The 19,001-nt window shown below is 39.6% G+C and overlaps 2 protein-coding genes across 3 annotated transcripts in view; both read right to left on the bottom strand.

Annotated features, from left to right (window-relative positions):
- necab2 (N-terminal EF-hand calcium binding protein 2) overlaps positions 1-19,001 on the bottom strand; it is a 233,004-nt gene that overhangs the window by 141,604 nt on the left and 72,399 nt on the right. For both annotated transcript variants that reach the window (XM_055008047.1, XM_055008046.1), the window contains exon 3: positions 2,742-2,850. In XM_055008047.1, the coding sequence (XP_054864022.1) occupies positions 2,742-2,850 (109 nt within the window). The remainder of the gene's footprint in view (positions 1-2,741; positions 2,851-19,001) is intronic.
- Positions 3,530-9,928, bottom strand: si:dkey-184n3.2 (uncharacterized). The gene is made up of 3 exons (XM_055008048.1): positions 5,317-9,928; positions 4,946-5,035; positions 3,530-4,482 (listed from the first exon to the last, which is right to left on the bottom strand). The coding sequence occupies exons 1-3, from the start codon at positions 5,404-5,406 to the stop codon at positions 4,159-4,161; spliced, it is 504 nt and encodes a 167-aa protein (XP_054864023.1). The 5' UTR covers positions 5,407-9,928; the 3' UTR covers positions 3,530-4,158.

Below are 19,001 nucleotides of genomic sequence, written 5' to 3'. Positions count from 1 at the left end.
AATTTTTCTTAAACTTTAACTCTTTTATTACTGCAAAGACACAGAATTTAGGCATTTTTTTGACTAAATGTGTTCTCAAATTAATTGATTAATTTAAAGAGTTAACAACTAATCGTTTGATCATTTCTACTGCAGATTCATTGACTCCAGGTGCACAATTTTGATTATTTATGAATGCCAAAACTGATTTAATTGTGCATTTTAATCAGCTTTCAGTTTTTAAACTTATTGGACCTGCAGTCTGCTGTTTGTTTTTTACATTTACTTGAATCCAGTTTTTTTTTTTAAATGTCTTGTTTGGTCCAAAGATCGTCAGTTTAGTGTGACAGAGGAGGAAGGACACCAGAAAATATTCACATTGAAGGAGCTGTAATCACAGAATTTTATCTTTGTTTTTATCTTGAGTAAAAGTATTCTTCAACTAGAAGAAACATAATGTACTCAGGATGATCAAAAATATTGAGTTTCCAGAGAAACAGGGTTTTTTTTAGGTAGAAAACACATTTGTAGACCTTTTAGAACAGAAATGATGTACTGGCTGCAGGTTTTATTGTTTCTGCATCATTATCAGACTTTATTTTATGCTTTAATATTTGCTTTTTACCTGTAAAGTGTCTCTGAGTGCCCATAAAAGTGCTATAAAAATAAAATATTATTATTTATTATTTATTATTTATTATTATTATTATTATTATTATTATTATTATTATTGTTATTATTATTATATTAACACTTGGCTGATTTAAATGATTGAAAGCTTTTAGCAACGCCCATATTTCTGCTAAGAAAGGTGAGAACTGTTAAACTAACATCTGTGCAGATGTTTCAGCCCTGGATATCTGACAGATCAGTAACAAAAGCTTGTTGTCCTGCGTACTATCATACAATGCTATTGTATTTGCCTTTTCAATCAGTGTTTTTTCTTTATATAGTTTGAGAGGAACAGGCTGGGTCCACTCATATATATATACAAACTGATCTGATGCTGATTTACATGAGAATTCATGTAAGATGAATCAACAATGAACAGACATCACAGCCTGTGTAGCATTTTAAAAGTGGAGACTGTACAAACTCATGCATTCTTCTGAGAATAATAAGTTTGTTTCTGTGAGTTCTCTACAGTTTGAACATTTTAACTGCTGAATGAGCCCAATTTTTGGCACCATTTTCTGACATTTTATAGGACAAACAACTTGCAACAGTTGCATCTGTAGATGTCCACGACTTCGAGTTGCTCAGATTTCCTCAGCTGCCACAATATTCTCCGTTAAACTGACCTGCAGGTGAGTTTGCTCCTGCATTTTGGTGAAAAATCCGCTATCAGATGCTAATTAAAGCGAGTCTGAAAGCGACATAAGCTGAGATTTCTTGGTGTTCCTCCTCTACGGCACACAGTCGGTACATCAAGTAAAGTCAAGTCAAACAGCGAGAGAGATGCCAGAAAAGGGGCTGAAGCCAGGAGTGAGTGACAGATGGAGGCAGGATGAAGAGGCAGCAGAGTGATGAAACCGTGACAGAAAGCTCAAGAAAACAGGCTGAGAGGGGAACAAAGACGAAACCGCCGAGTGACAGAGACAGACGAAGGACTGGAGGCAGGACAGCGTTCAGTCTCTGCCTCCGTCCAGCCTCTTCCACATCCATCAAAACCCCTGCTTCAAACAGGAAACGCTTACACCATCATTTCTGCTGCTACTCGAACCAATCGATAACCTTACCTGCCGTCACGTGACGACGATAAGGCTCCTTCACACCAAGTCTACTTAACTCTAATGAATAGAAATTTTTGCATCCACTGTGGGGATTTAAACAGGAAGAGATGGTGGCAGCTGCATGGTCCACTTACTGCGCTGATGTGAAAAGAAAAAAAAAAAAAAGAATCTTGGCTGCTGCACGATTTATATATTGAACCTAATTCAATTCTACAACAACTATAAAGGTCAGCTTTTGTTCTGCTTGGTTTCGTTTTATTCTAAGGGCCCTACAGGATTGGGAAGGTTGTGTAAATGAACAGAGCCGGGCTTTTGATTACTCAGGCCCCACTGTGTCAGCACACTTGTCCTGATTGGCTGATTATAAAGGGTAAATAGATTGATGTAACGAGAGTCAATCAAAACAAAATGTCCTCGAGAGCCGAGGAGAGGGTTGTAATATCCTGCAGCGTCGCACGGCTGACGCAAAGAGACGGAGCGAGGGAAGACGTAAAAACAGGTAACAATGACTTTCCTCAGTTTTCACTCCTCTTTCATCATTTCTTCCCTCTTTACGTTGTTGTCTCCGCTCCCGTTTCATTTTTTAGTTCTTTTATTTTGCTTTTTTTCTCCTCCCTCAAAGTGTTGCTTCATGAAAAGGGCTTCGGTGCAGAAGGTTCTCCATAAAAAGAGATTTCAGAAGTGGATGTGACATTTCCTGGCTGCAGGATAAATTACATACATTTTACCTGAGTGCACGTGCACACACACACACACACACACACACACACACACACACACACACACACACACACACATATAGACACAGAAAATGGAAAAGAGCGCTACTGAGGCTGTGCAGCAGCTGTCTGCATCTCCCTTCCTTTTCATAATTGATAGTGAGATGCGATCAAACCCAAAGTCACGGTGCAGCGAGCACACAAACATGCGATGTAAATGCACTGTATGCAGATGTATATCATGCAGGAGCGATGCATGCTGCAGGCAAACACACACACACACATGCAGTAATGGTGTAGCAGTGCTGACCTGGTGTTATCAGAGTCGATGGTGTGAAACAGCTTCTCCAGCTCCTCCTCGTTCAGCGTGCCATCCGAGAAGAAAGCCTGGAACTCGTCCAGAGACAGCTTCCCATCATCTGCATCAAACACACAAACACACACTTACATCGGTGTGAAATCATCTGCAGAAGAAGGCAGGATGATCAGACATCTCTGGACATTTGTTCATGACAATAAAACAGCCCTGCACGATATTATTGTGAGGACCTGTCAGAATAAACAACCATGTAAACTGTCTGCTGCCGTTTAAAGCACATGAAAGGAGGTGAAGTGACACTACAGGCTCTGCACTGTGATACACTGAAAAAAGAAAAGACTTGGAACAACTTAATTGAATTGTTTCATGTGGTAACATCTAATTATTTAAGATATTTGAAATTAGGTTACTGAGTTACATTAACACAATGATTTAAGTTACATCTACTTAATAATTCAAGTAACATGTACTTAATAATTCAATTATTCTCAAATCAACATTTTGCATTAATCCAACTTAAAATTAAGAAAGTCAACTTAAAATTTTCAGTTTTTCCAACTCAGTAATTTGCATAACCCAAAAGTAAAATAATGCTCCATTCTAACCTAATATTATGGTTTCATGAAAATTACTTTTTGTAGTAACCTTGAAATGAAATTTAATTTTAATATAACTAAAATTACAATTTTAAGTTGGCTGAGAATATTTTAAAAAACAAAAAAAAAACAAAAACCAAATCTGATCGGGTTTTTTTTATACTTTATTGTGTAAATGTTAAATTCACGGCCACCAACACAGCTTTTGGGCCAACACAGTGCACGTTTGTCCTTTTTAAAACACATGCACAAAATGCACAACTGTTAGTAAGACCACAAAGTAATTTTGTTGGCAAAGTGCAAAATAGTGCATCAAAGTATTACACAAATATGCCTAACAATATCAACACATACAGTGTTGTCAGAACTATGAAAACGTGCCAAGACTATGCAGAAACCTCTTTCATCAACTAAAGCAAGTGAATATTATGGATCTGAACACTATAACTGAATAATGGGGATGAAAAAATATGAACACTTCTATGAGAGTATTAAATCACAGTTACACATGGTCACAACTGTTTGTTGTGTAACTGAACACACCAAATTGAAATGCAACCTTTCCCTACAAACAGAAGGAAATATGTTTGGAGAAAACAAACTTCTGCCAAACCATGACAAAATCAGTGTAAAAGCACTTCAAATTGTGGTTTTCAGGAACATTTGTTGAGTCTCGTCAAGCATTAAAATGAGGCCCAACAACAGAAAGAGACACGTTTTTTAAATGCACTATGTGCAAACACCATTATTTTTTCACAGTATGGCACTAGGCCATTTGTTGGCCCAGAGGAGGAATCCATCGTAGTGTATCATTACTGTGAGGTTTGAAGTTTGCTATACAGATTATAGACTTTGGGGGACATCTTATGCTGATCAAGCTGCATCAGGATTTTTTGGAGTACTTCAAAAGTGAAGTGAAGGGGTTTTGGATAAGCTAGGTTTAGTGCATAAATCAAACCTAAAAGAATGGCACAAGCTGAGGCAACCGAAGTCAGTTCATGCAGTACTTCCGTGCCGTCAATGACGATGCCAATGTCTTCAGGTGGCTCCTGAAGTCCTTCCCCCTCCTTCCGAATGACAAACACTGCCATGGTGAGCTGCTCCAGCTCCCTCTGAGTATCATCTGTTCCAGAGTCCTACAGAAGGGTACAGGACACAAACACAAATCATCATTTGCCTCACTTCTTACTGTGATGAAATTTCTGGGTGATATCACATTATCTGTGTTATGTGCTGGGCTATTTCTTGACTGGGTGTCATCACACACCACAACCTGCAGAGAGAGGTGAAACTATTCCTTTGAACTTGCATAATCAAATAAGCCTGGCAAAAAATATATATATATATATATGTATATACACACACACACACACACACACACACACACACACACACACACACACACACACACACACACACACACACACACATTTGATCCAATATGTTGTGCATTGGTGCTGGCAATTACATTATATCCAATATGGCCATGATAATAAAAACAACAGTTGAGAAAATCTCGCTTTTATAGTACATTAAATCTAGAATATTTTGTGTCCCTTTGACAGATGTACTGTCATGCAAATAACTGTTGAAACTTACAAGATATTCCTTGAGGTCATTTACATCTTCTCCCATGAAGATGGTGAGGGCTTTCAGCACACATTCCCTCCGAAGATTAATGTCCACAGTCTAGAACAACAAACGATTAATTTTATACAGATGTACAGACATCCTTACTCTTATAGCTTAACTCTTGCACTTTATTCAAAAACAGTCATTTACAAGCCCAGAGATTCATTACAGAAAAAAGGGATGAGCTCAGTGTAGTGTTTGAGTCGCTAAAAACATTTATGCATATGAAAGCCATGATCAGCACTGGCCTGCCCATATTAATGTATTTATGAAGACTACAGATATATTGTGACAGCCCTCTTAGTTATGAAGGGTTTCGTTTGATGGTGCAGATCTACCTGGTCCAAAGTGTCCATGATATCTGAAGTCTTTTGGCGTGTTGCTCCTCCTTTGGCACGGATGACTTTGATCAGCTGACTTGAGTGCATGTCTAACTGTGCCACGAACTTCTCCTCAAGAGGAACAGCAGTGATCCTCTGGAACTCTGTATTAATCTAAAAACAAAACACAAATTGTAACTGTTGACATTACTTTTATTTTTTCGGAGGGACAGAGCTGGCACAACACGAAGCTGGGACACAATTCACACAGCAAACAGTCATCACTACTGCCTCCATGTGCAGCGTAAATACGACAGCAGCCCTGTCACCGAGACACCGCACACCATATACTCCCTCTCCCTCACCACAACCGATCGGTGTGTACGTGCGCCGCACGCACCCTCTGTCCTCTCCCTCTTAACGTTGAGTATATTGAAAACGACGCAGGCGGCAGTAAATTCACGCATCCTGGAAGCACCACAGTTAAAACATAATCAACCTTCCCTCCCACATTACCTGTGGCCATGAGGACAATCCAAAAGCGTGACCGCATGAACTGCGCGCGCCGACAGGCATGCGAACCAACACTCATGTATAAATGGGCGCGCCCGAAGTCGTCTCAAGAGAAACGAGAGCCTAGCTTGCTGCTATAAAGAGCTAATGTTACAGAATAACTACACTTAAGTCAACGCCAATACGCTGCATGAATACACAACATTAAGCTACGATACTAAACCAAGAGAGTCCCGCCCGCAAACTACTAACTGACCTGTCCAAGTTCAAACTACCAATTGGTCTGATAATGAACAGCTCAAGGAAAGCCCCGCTAGCAGAATGCTAGCGGTAGCTAACACAGCAGCAGGGTACAGCTAATTTACTGACCCGCTAAAGTATCACTGGAGTATACATTTTCTCGATATCACACATCAGTGAATTGAACATGAATCTATAACAATAGATTTTTAACAAAACCAGCAAACTATATTGAAATTGTGCTAATGTAAAACTTGCTAATGTCCGCAGGACTGAAAGATAGCCGGTTTGGGTCGGTCAGTTTACTAAAAACTTAACAAATTTACCAATACAGTTGGGCCATTTTATATACAACATATTAAAGGATTTATTTTACCTTTGACTTACCTTCAGAGACGACGGAAAAGTAGTAATCCTTTGCTGTTGAGAAAATGGCGCAACTGCATGTAGAACATTCTGGAGAAGGCGGAGACGTCATGACGTCAGACGCACAGCATCATGAGAAACCTAATTGGTTCAGGTTGACTCAAATGAGTATAGCAGGTTAAATGTGTACTGAGGGAACAACATGTAATTCCAAGTTGATAAATTTCATAAATGTAAATTGTCTTCACGAAAGCAGAAATCTAAATGAAACTCACTCAGAATTTTAACTGTAAATCAAGTTTTTCCCTTGTTAATAAGCACATCTGGTGTTTTTTCTATGCACATTATGAGTGAAATGACCACCTTAGAACTGCAGTGCACCAGTGACAATCTCAAAAACACAGATTTAGACTTCTGCACTTCCATAAATGCCATAAACCAATCCTGTCAACTGGCAAGGTGGAGCTTTTTGCATCATTCTTCTTCTTTGGAATCCAGGTCGAACACGTTCTGACAATATTACAATCCTATGTAGTGCAGAGTAGCGGGTGAGCTGGTGTGCCTGAGCTGCAGCAAACAACAGAGAGTGGCTGTAGAAAGAGGCCGGGACCTCATGGATGTAGCTTTGATCGACCGCACGGTTTTAAGGGGCTCAGTCTGCTGCTCTTTAAAGCACATGAAAGAAACTGAGGTGGCAGTACAGGTCATAACTGAAACTCTGTGGATCTTTTTAATCTTGTTAACATGCTCATATGGTTTCATATGCCAGAGGACACATTTTAAACTAAATGCTGAAGACAGTCTCAAAAACACAGATTCAGAGGTACAGAGTTTCATATGTTATGACACGGGTCTTTTACTTATGGCCGATACTGATGCCAGTTATTGGTAATGAAGCAAGACCGACAACCGATATTTGAGACTGATATACAATAAATGCAATATTTAAGTGCATATGATCGTATTGAACCTGTCATTCATAACTAGGTTTCTTCATTAATAAGGGTGACTATAACTGGATATGTAAAATAAAAACAGGAGTGATTAAATAGGACACTCGCCTTTGTTTATGTGGGATCAACTGAGATTGATGAGTTTGTCTCCTGTAGTTCTGTCTGCTGTTCTGTTTTATTAATATTTCTCTGTTCTGTCACTTTTATTGCCCACGAAGGTCTAGATCTTAAAGCTTTGTTAATTATTGTTTTCCAAACTCTGGTTCAGGTTAATCTGTAGCTGCCTTCTAACTTAGCTGCTAGCTGTTAGCATAGCCTTAGCCACTGTTAGAGAAGCTAATGTCCTGGTTTGTGTTTGTTCAGTTTTTGCTGCTTGACAGACATTTCTGAGACCACAGAGTGACGACAAAGACGAAGCTGCATTAGACCTGAAATAGCATTTAAATTAGCAATAATAAGCCAATAAAAAAACACAGATAATGGGAAAATTGCCAAGTATTGGCCATGATAATTAGTTTATCCCTAGTAACAAACCTGAAGAACCAATCCTGATGACTTGAAGGGTGGGATTTTCTGTATGAATATTCTGCAGAATCCAGTTCCAACATGGTCACTTCAATACTACAACTTTTTGTAGTGCAGAGTAGTATTAAAGTTTGTAAATGGAGTCATAGGGGAGCTGGTGTGCTTGACCTGCAGGAAATAGTGGAGGATGGACGTAGAAAGATTCAGGGACTTCATGAATGTAACTTTGATACACAGAGATCAGACCAAAGACGGACTTTTGTCAAATCTAAAGTTCTATGAGTTGGTATGCGGCTTTCTAACAGGCATCACCATTGTTGGATAAATGGGTTGCCAGGTCTGATGTAGCCGTTGCCCTCATTTAGCTCCATACAAAGACATCCTTACATGGCTGCAGAATCTCGCTGTTGTCTAAAGTTTAGCTCCCAGTTGCAGATCAACCCTAGTGTGTTCGTGTGACATTTCACATTTCATTGTTTTTGGTCTCGCCAGTGTCCCTCTTATTCATTCAAAAGAGCCCGAGCGCATTATCTTTAAATACGTGGCCAGCAGCTACACATTCTGTCTCCAAAGCTTATCTCTAACAGTAGAGGAGACGATGAGTACGACTGCTTTTGTTCAGCCGATAAGCATCTTTGAAAATCAAACCACTCCTATCCTCTACTGGCCTGAAGAAGTCATTCAATCTTTATCTTTTCCTACTTAAACACTCAGACCTTCAGCCTCCGTCAAATTTTTTATCAGACCTGCAGCTTCCACTAAACACCTTCCTGCTGTTTAATAAGCTCTTGTTTGTCTTTAATCGCCCATATTTTATGTAAAACAGGTGCAATCCCTGCTTCCTCTGCTGTTCAGTCTCTCAAGTTCGGTGTTATCGCAGCCTTCAGTGATTTCTGGAGCTGCTGTGAAATCAATCCAGCATGCACTTCAGTCTGCTGCAAGACCTTTAGCCGAATCCCTGCCGTCTGTCTCCGCTGCACTGTGGTAAACGCACAATGCTGATTATGTTTCAGAACCTGGCAGCCCTTTGGGAGCTCCACCGATAACCAGTGTGCTCAGAGAAAACACTGCTGGATCTGTGGGCCGATGTAACGATCAATAGAAGCAGGTTTGAATGTTGCGCTGAAGCACACAGTGTTGGAATTATCACACTGACAGAGGAAGTCTTTGACTTATTGAAGCAAATAGTGTTTTTGCATGAGACGCCTGAACAGCGTGCATGTTTTTTTAATGGGCAGCCCTAAAGGAAGCCCGTAGCATATTTTATAGACTACTGTCCAGAGCTGCAGTATGTATACTCGTACTAACTTCCTGTCAACAAGAGCTGCAGATTTATAGGAAGCTGACAGAGTTTCATTATAGTTTCATGTTGTTAAAGTGTGTTATTAGACAACTGAGCAGCTCCTACTGGATATAGAGATACAAACAAGAATACAAAAGAATCAGATCTATATCTCTGGTCCATCAACTCTACAAAAAGCAATGAAAAGTGCCTTTAGAAGTTCATGCTGTATGCACTTGCACTCACAACCATCCATTTTCATTACCAGAGAGTCAAAAACTGTCATTTTGTCAAAATCGGCAGCATCTAAGCGGCATGCACAAGGTTTCTGCTGGTGTTGGGGCCAGACATGTCAATATCTGACACGTGTAGGAGTTTTCCAGCAGCATAAGAACATTGTATTTGATGGTGGCGGCGTAAGTCACAGGACTTTCACCAAGAAGTCTGACATCCATGTCCAATGTGGGACCAATATTTTTAACTTTAATTTTGCTTTGTGACACAAGTGTAGTTTTCTTGCTGTTTGGTTACCTTCAGGCAGCAAATTTACTTGGTTAAGTTGAGGAAAAACATCATGATTTGGGTTCAAATCCATCTTTTTGCAACATTAAGCTAATGTTACAAGGCAAACCTTTGGCCGCCTGTAAAGCTGCAACAGTGTTGACACTAAAGCCATCCATTTCTAACATTCAGCATTTTTTTTAGAAGTCTATCAGATAAGGTGAACCAATTACTGCATCGCGTATAGGGCTGCAACTAACGATGAATCGATTCATCGTCTAAGCACACTACGTCATCAAAAGCAGAAGTGAACGTGCTTTGCAACCGAAATAACCGTCCGGGCGGAGCGCTGAACATGGACGGACATCCGCACTGTATCGTACATATATATGCGCAATAGAGTTTGGACAACTGCGCTGTATCGTCCACAGTATTGTAAACGTAAACACGGATGTCCGTGTTGCAAAGTGCATATATCATATATGCATATATTATATATGCATGATACAGCGTGGATGTCTGTCTGTGTTCCGTGCTCCGCCCGGACGGTGACTTCTGTTTCATGGCACGCTCACTTTCACTTTTGATGACGTATTGTGCTTAGACGATTCATCGTTAGTTGCAGCCCTAATCCCGTATTCAGCATTTTTTTTTTACTATACTATTATATAAGCATTTTGCTGTTCATCTGTAATCCAGCCTCTCTATGGTGAGCTGCCTGGTGGCTCTGCAGCAGGGAGTGGTTATTCATCGACTCCACTCTAAATCTGCTTGCTAGTACTGAATGCCTGACTGTCTGTCTCACCACATGATGCAGAGCTAGATATCAAATATTAATTCCCTTGCCCTCAAAGTGTGTTTGTCCTTGAGTGTGGCTGACTGGATGCAGCAGGTTGAGCGGTGGGACCACTGCAGAGCACTGGGGAAGCCACTGGGACTGCAGCCTTCCAGAGAGCTGCATGCAAATGTGCTGCTCTTGAATCTGCCTCATGTATTCCCCTCGCTGTTTCTCAGCTGCAGGATTAAGGAAGCATGTGTTAATGAATTTCTCATTGTAACATCAAGACTGTATCTATTTTTCTTCTGCTGCAACTTCTCTTTTTGGTATTTTGTGTTCCGTTTTGTTGGTCTCTTCCACTCCGGTGCAGTGACTCTCCAGAATCTGGAGTTTTGGTCCAAACCTCGGGTGGTTTTCTCACTGACAAACTGTCAAAAAACTTCCAGCAACTCCACCACCGGAGCCAGAATGTGTTTTTTTTTTTTTTTTTTGTTGGCTCCTGTTCTGCCTCCTCTGCACCTCACTTCTTTACACCCTGTTCCCTCCATATCTACCATCCCTCCCCGAATTAAAGCTGCCTCTCAGATGTTGTGCCGTGTCGATTTCTGCTGCAGCACAATGAGGCCAAGTCAGAAAACGCCCTCATGATTTGTTTTCTTTTGGTGACGCCTGGCCTAACGTTTTCCACGACGGACGGGTGGTTTGTTTCCTCGCAGCTCCGATTCTTTCTCTTTGCATTCGGACTCTGTGCCCATGACTATTTCTAACCTGTCCCTCTCTGTGTAGCAGCACTGAAAGCTGGTGTTTAATTCAGCAGTGACCCAATTTACTGCGTGCAGCCAGCTCTGCTTGGTTAGACCCACTTAGGAATTCTCCAGTAACACACCAGTCAAGCAGAGCAGATAGCGCTAACCCCATTTCCAAAAGCATGAAATGCTCCCAAATTACACATGTCTAACAAAAACCCACAGTGATTCCTGGCCAAATGCTCACATGAGTCTTTTTTTGTCACAAAAGCTTCTCTAATGTGCCAGTTTCCTTCTCCTCCACTGGGAGATTTTTTTGTTGTTGTTCAATATGACAGACAAGCATTCGTGGATCATGTCAGCTGTTTCTTATTATCGGAGTCCCGGTGCTGCAGCCACTAGTTCACCCTGCAAACCCCAACATAAATAATGTACAACAACCCTGACATCCTCTCTGCCAGTAACCACACCACAAGACAGCAACAGAATAGGAGACGCAACAGCTTCCGAGACCCCGCAGATCAGCTCTATTTGCTGAAATTACCTTTATTTTACTTGCGCCAGAACGGTCAGCAGAGGGAAATAATTTTGATGCAAAGGAAATGACCCACGCTCGCAGATGTATCGTGAAACAGCAGGGAGGAGATGAGGTGCTAAGAGGAAGCGAAGTTGGAGTAACTCTTCAATGTGAAGCAAATTTTGTGTTTATTTTTTCTTTCCACTGATGTCAGCAGCAAACTCAGGCACATACAGCATGAATTCGCTCTTAAAACTCCCCCAACACCTGCAGCGGCACTTTTATTAAAGAGAGAGAAGCCGGGTAAATGTCAATCATCTTTAAAGAGCCCTCGGATTGAAGTGCACGAGCTGCAAAATACAAAATGTAGGTTAAACAAATAAATAAACCCTCATCGCTGCTCTTTACAATCTACATTATACTGATGTAGCAACAGCTTCTTCTTTTTAAGACTCATTCCAGTTAACGTTCATTATCTAGCTAGTACTTCTCTACTAGTTACCTTTTGGATTAAGGTTTTGTATAAAAAACATGCAGTATGACCATCTTATACAATAACCTTATGCACTGAAGGTTGCTGCAGTTGCCATAATCTCCTGAGACAACTCTCTCCTTGGCTTCCTCTGGTCCATGTTTAGTGTGGTACACACCATGTCACCAAACAGCACAGTGACTACTGTAACCCTATAAATAGGCCGACTGACTGATTACAAGTTTGTAGACACCTATGATGCTAATTAGAGGACACACCTTGATTGAACATGTTCCTATGGTCACATTATTTTCAGTCTTTTCTAGGGGGACCATCATTTTTGTCCAGGCCTGTTTGATGAGTTTATTTTTTAAAATAATTCTGTTAAACCACAGTTCAAAAGCAACGTCTGATTTTCATTGGTTAATTTTGATCGAATTTTTATTTATTATTAAGTAAAGATTCAAATTATTTCTGTGACTATTGTGGGTTTTTCTTTCATTAACCGAAGGGTACCAACAATTTTGTCCACGTATGTAACTCTGTCGTTCCTTGGCGGAGTAATAACCCAACATATCCAAAAAGGAGTAGGACGAAGCAAAAGCTTATTTACTCCTACCCCTTGTCCATCTTGACCATCAGTCACTCAGTGCCCCACTCCCATAGTTATAAATGTACATATTTACAAACAAAATAGAAAATACATAATATCAATAAACAAATATTAAAAAATCAGTGATTATACCCGTGTCAAAGCCCCTCCTCCTCCCTGTCTCTAAGATGATGATGATGGTAAAAATGCATTGATATCAATATCTAAAACCACTTTTTTTTCCATTTTCCTCATTTCAATTCATTGAAACCACTGTATCTTGCCTGTATGATATCTGCAATGGTATGATAGAGCAAATAATATATATTAAACTGTAAATTAAACAACATCACAACTTCGTATTGCAATCAGAGCTGGGACAACGATGCTATAAATGCGCCTACATTGAGATTCTTCAAAGGACTTTTTTAGTTCAATACAACAAATATTCTTCTTCAGTATCATGACTTCAGTCTTTTTATGGCTCCTATAGGCTGCACTCAGCGCTACAGTTTTACACACCGGCACCAGCGCCAGAATCTGACTTAGTTTAGCATAAAAATTTCTAAAAATTTCAAATTATCAGAGAACAAAAAGGTGGTTTGTTCACTGAGCAGAGTTCCTGTAGCTCACCACAGCAGCACAAACACTTGAAACACAAAAGAGGCTCTTTACACCTGTTTGCTTCTCTCCTGCCCTCTGTGCTCAAACATACAGTGCTTTAATCCAGCGAATTTCCCACGAAAGCGCTCCTCATTTATGTTTTTTTCTCTTTCTGCTGTCAGACAAAACAACAAGTATGAAATAGCGATTAAAATGTGGTCCATTACAACTCCATGCCAACTAAAGCTGCTGCTCTGCACCACTTTAAACCTGATTTTAAAACCACAACGTCGTCTGACAAACTAATCAAACACAGGAGTTAAATACAGTGACTGTGCTGTGAATTCCGCCGGATTTTCAATTTAAAACTACACTCAAAATCAATTAAAAATGACACAATAAGGCGAAAAAAAAAGAGTTGCTTTAGCTTCTACGTGCTATAAACTATCCACTACATCCATGTTAATCTTCATTTAATGTACAGACCAAACCTTTTCATCATGTGATTTGTTATTTTATCATGTTGGAGTTTCTAGTTCAATGCTTCAGTTTTGCACTTTCACATGTAAACGTTTGTGTTCTTTTCATACTGTGCTGCAATTATGCAATAAGTTTGTCATGAAAATAAACTTAAATAGGCATTTTCTTCTTTTGCAGGAAAATGAATCATTTAATCAATGACTTTAGACAAAAAGTCAATATAGATTAATCGATAGAAAAATAAAAGCAGCTCTAATGCACTTTTTAAGTTGAACTAAACCAATAGTGAATGCAATTATAATACACAATGATTACTTGTACTTTAAAGTCTGTTCATGCTATACTTACTTTTACTTAAAAGGTAAAAATTGGAATGCTTGAGTCTGTTGTATTTTTGTATTGCCGTGCTGTTGCTAACACTTAAATGAAGGATCTGGAAACTTGTTTTACTACTCAGACAGTCAAATGTTTCAACAGACAAATAGATTTGTAGACTAATACCAAACAAATAATAGCAGAACTGAACGTTGGAGACTTCCTCAGGCTTCGCTCTCTGCAACTCTGATTTGCTGCACAGCACAGGTTGTCCCTGAACTGGAGGTGTGTGCGTGCGTGCGTTTTGGAGTGAGATTTCCATAATTTAATCATGCTGTGCCAAGGTCCTGTACATTAGCAATACAGGACGTTGTGTTGGCACAAAATGAAAAAGGTGAATGCAGCAGTGCGAACTGCGAGCACTCAGGGGATCAGATAAACGGCGTCGAAGCTGCACCGGGTGGGTTTGTATGTAGGTGGCCACAAGTTTTACTGATGAAGTATGAAAAGTGTGCACACAAACACATACATGCAAATGAGGAAATTATGTTCAAATTTCGAAATGCCTTGAATTCAAACGCTACTACAAAACAAAGACACAATACAGGGACCATTCCACCTCAGTTCACCAAATATTTTTAATAAGTTCACACCTGATCATCTCATATTTGTCTGATTGTTTTTTCTGTGCATACATATGTCATTAAGTAAAACGTGTAAAATCTGGGCTCATAGGTAACATTAGTTTCTGAGGTAAAAATTCTCAAAGATGGTGGTGTCATGTTGATTTTTGCAGAGCATTGTGGTGGCAGTATCATGCTGTTGACTGATGTTTGAAGCGCTATAACTTGGGAAATAATGTAGCTACAGTCCTGAAATTTTGTAGATTCATTAATATGTACATCTGATCTTCACCTTGATAGAATAATACAAACTAGTCACAATTGTGTACATTTTGTCCAAAAATATTCCACAAACCATAAAACCTTAATTTTTCACTCTGAGAGGCTGATTTCATCCTGTGTTTGGCATCAATAGGAGCTTTAAAAATGTAGAATGCTGTGCCAGTCAGAGACATAATTCATGACAAAAAGTTTCAAATGATGTATTTGGCATTTATGGCCAACATTTGAACATGCATTGAAAAGGTATGATGGTGAAACCACTCCGATAGCGTCCCAACTGGAAGAGTTATACAATATTACTACTGGGCTAAAAGGAAAATCATAGTTTTTTTTAAAACATAGAGCTTTAAAATATTTCATGAAAAGTAGCCACCAAATAGAGTTTTCGGGGAAAAAATTAAGGTGTTTATGATTGGTGGAAATTTGGAGTAGAAAAAAAGTGGACATCTTTTCACCAAATTTGCACCATCATATAACTGGTTTGTATTATTCTGTCACAGCAGGGTTGTATCATTGAGCCTGTAAAATTTCAGGACTGTAGCTGTATTGTTTCTCAAGTTATTGCACTTCAAACACTGATCCACAGCATGATACTGCCACCACCATGCCCTGCAAAAATGGACATGACCCCACCTTCTTTTAACTCAAAAACTAATGCTACCTATGAGCGCAGATTTTACACATGATCAGTCATGATCAATCAATATTCAACACTTTGCCAATTTGAACATGGGCAGACGTTTGGTGAATTGAGGTGGAATGACCTACAAAAGAAGAGACATAAGACATTACATGATTACTGTGAAATCAGAAGCTCATTTTCAAAGATCACTGACAGTTAGTCGACAATTTCAATAGTTTCTGTGTTGTGTACGACGTTAGCCAGGCTGAAACTATACAGCCTGAGCCCAGTTTTAAGTAATTTTAGAATCAGGTCAAACTTCCATCAGATCTGCAGGTGTTTGACGAGCAGTTTGAAGGAGCCACAAAACCTCAAAGGTGTGAAAAATCGAGGTTTCTGACAGTCATTTGGATATTCTGCACCATTACCCACAAGCCTGCTGTCAAAAAACCTGTCATAAACTCATGTGAGCTTGTTTATTTATTGCATCAGATGCTGCTATGCCTTGAAAAAATGGTCTTAAAAATATTAGAAGTAAGCTTGTTTTAAAATACTTGACTGACTGATTGTTATTTGTATGCAATGTAGTAAGAAAATGCAGGTTTACTAGCCAAGACTGCCGGGAAGCCGAGTGGGAGAAACACAAGTGTCTACGTATTGATTACAATGACCAGCAGGAGCAGCACTCTGACAGTTTGTTTCTTTCTCAGCCTTGAAATTTCACTTTGCCGCCTTTTGGTGGTATTTTGGAAGCCGGTGTTTCTGCACAGGTGGGAGGAGAAGCAACGAACAGGTGAGAGGTTCAGATGAAGCGAGTCGTTTGATGGAAAATGTGTCGACTCTGCTCTGAGAATAGACGCCGCGGAAACACGACTGCTGCCACTTTTGTTGACTTTATTAACAAGAGCAAAGCGAATGTGCAGCAAAACGATGCTTGAAATGTAAATTAATCATTTCTCCACAGTCAGGGAAAGAAAAATAATTACATTTAATGTATCTGAGTCTGCAGCTGCCTTAAACTTAATGGAAAGCAGCTTCTCTTTCAGGTTACTGAATCCCTGAAGCCATCTGAAGTGTGTTGATAAATCTGCAGCCTCAGATTTATAAAGTGTAGAAAACAACAAATCGCTGGTGTATGGATTCCTAGAATGTTGTGTGGAATCTGGAAGCATCAGAAGCATAATGCACTATGGGGCTTGGAAACTGGACTAAACAATGCTTCAAGGTAAAATATGTTTTTATCCACTGACGTGCACATACAGTAACCTCTTTGCAAAGGTCTATCATCAGGAGAGACAAACCAAAGAAAAAATTATATTATCTGATTATTTTTCATACAAAATGGAACGGAATTTCAGCCTCATATTGAAGACAAAGCTGGTGTTACCGGATTAAACAACAATACTCTATCACCAAGAGAAACAACCATGTCATCAAAAAGTGGGGCGGAGTTATGTGATGATAGGCGTTGGTTTGTCTGTCTGTGCGCAACATTACTCAAAAACAGATAAATGGATTTGGATGACATTTTCAGGGAAGGTCAGAAATGACACAAGGACCAAGTGATTAGATTTTGGCGGTGATGCGGCTTATAGTCTGGATCCACGGATTTCTTAAAGGTTTCTGTATCATTGCAAGATAGCGGCACGGCGTCACTGTAACTATGGTGACAAGTGAACACTACATCAACTGCCTGTTAACGATCACATGATTTCGATCCTACTACAAATCGCCCGTTGCAGACTTATTGAGACTTTTCCACCAGAAATGATCCAAGGAACAACTGATTAAATTGTGGGGGTGTTTCTGAGTCCCATCAATTCCCGCCACCTGCTACATATTTAGGTCACGTGATTCGGTATCTGTACATAACGTACACATGCATAGCACACGCCTGTGCTCAGAGCGAGGTCATTTTGTTTGTGGGTACATCTATATTAAATGGCCACATTCTACAGTGCCGTGATTTCTGATAATCAATAACTAATAAACAAATACTACATTTCTAAAAAAAAATAAATAAAAAATGCTGCATTTCTGATAATGCCATACGGGGGAATGAGCAGCCTTGGCGGAGTACTGCACTCTCTGAGGGCTTTTCTTGTTTTGATATGCGATACCAACAGGAACTTAATAAAATGGAGAGGCAGGAGTGTGAAAATGTGTGACCAAATTAGTAAATACGTCACTATGCTGAAGTTTGATCCGTCTTCATGACCTGATAATGTTTAACTACATGACAAGCCTCATTAGGAAGCTCCAGCTTTCCTACGATACATGTTCCACATCTGGGCAAGTGGATGAGTAATTCGCAGACACTTCGTCGCACAGAAAAGCAACTGGCATCACCGGAAAGGTCAAACCCTGAAGTTTCATTTGATATTCCTGACACCTTGCTGACATAAATACTTGAAGAGCAATCTAATGCAGAAGAAAGAGGTTCTAAGGGTTAAGCCTCATATTTACCAGTTTTGTCACTGGCTATAGGTGAGAAAATGAGTTTTCCACAAGGTCTTTTTCTTTAAGGTGTGACAGGTTATAATCCAACACTTGGTTTATTTCCAGAAAATGTCTACAAGGTGAAAAGCTGGATGATTTCTGAGCAGGTAACTCTGATTTTAACCTGCAGACTGAATGCAGAGCTGACTATATTTATCGTGTTTCTTTCAGTGTTTGTCCTATTTTCATTGCTGCACAAGTTCCTGTACTGCAAATGTAAAGCTTATATTATGGAAATCTGTCACTTACGCACACAAAAAAACAAAGAAACCTACATAGAGAGAGTTTACCACTTTATGCAATGAATGAGTGAGAAAAAAAACCTGCTCGCTTCCTTTGTCTCTATTGTTTGCTTTCTATGATTCCTGTGTGACTCAGAGCTCCTTCTAGGAAATAACAGTTTGTTGATGTTTTCACCCACTTTTACTGACAAATTTCCCTGTTTTTACAGTTTCTGGCTTTAAAAAATGGTTTCATATTTTGATTTTAGGGGTAGATTTGGTTAATTTTCCTGATGGAACCACATGTTCTGCATTAATAATCAATGCGGAACGTATCTCAAGGATGTTTCTTCTTTTTACAGTTAATGGTTCTGACAAATGGATTATTTTGGCTACTGCTTTGTTTAAAGTTGTGATAAGTTGATTATCACAAATAATGGCTTCAAATGAAAAATATTTGAGCAAAACAGTATAGCTTTTATACTATTGAGCTGTATTCAAGGTCTTGTCTTAATGCACCACAAAGAAGCGGAGACTAAAGATGGTTTCCAGGTAAGACTTCGATGTTTCTAG

Source organism: Amphiprion ocellaris, chromosome 3 (assembly GCF_022539595.1).
Source record: "Amphiprion ocellaris isolate individual 3 ecotype Okinawa chromosome 3, ASM2253959v1, whole genome shotgun sequence".
Taxonomy (NCBI): Eukaryota; Metazoa; Chordata; class Actinopteri; family Pomacentridae; genus Amphiprion; species Amphiprion ocellaris.
This window is presented reverse-complemented; position numbering and strand designations above follow the sequence as displayed.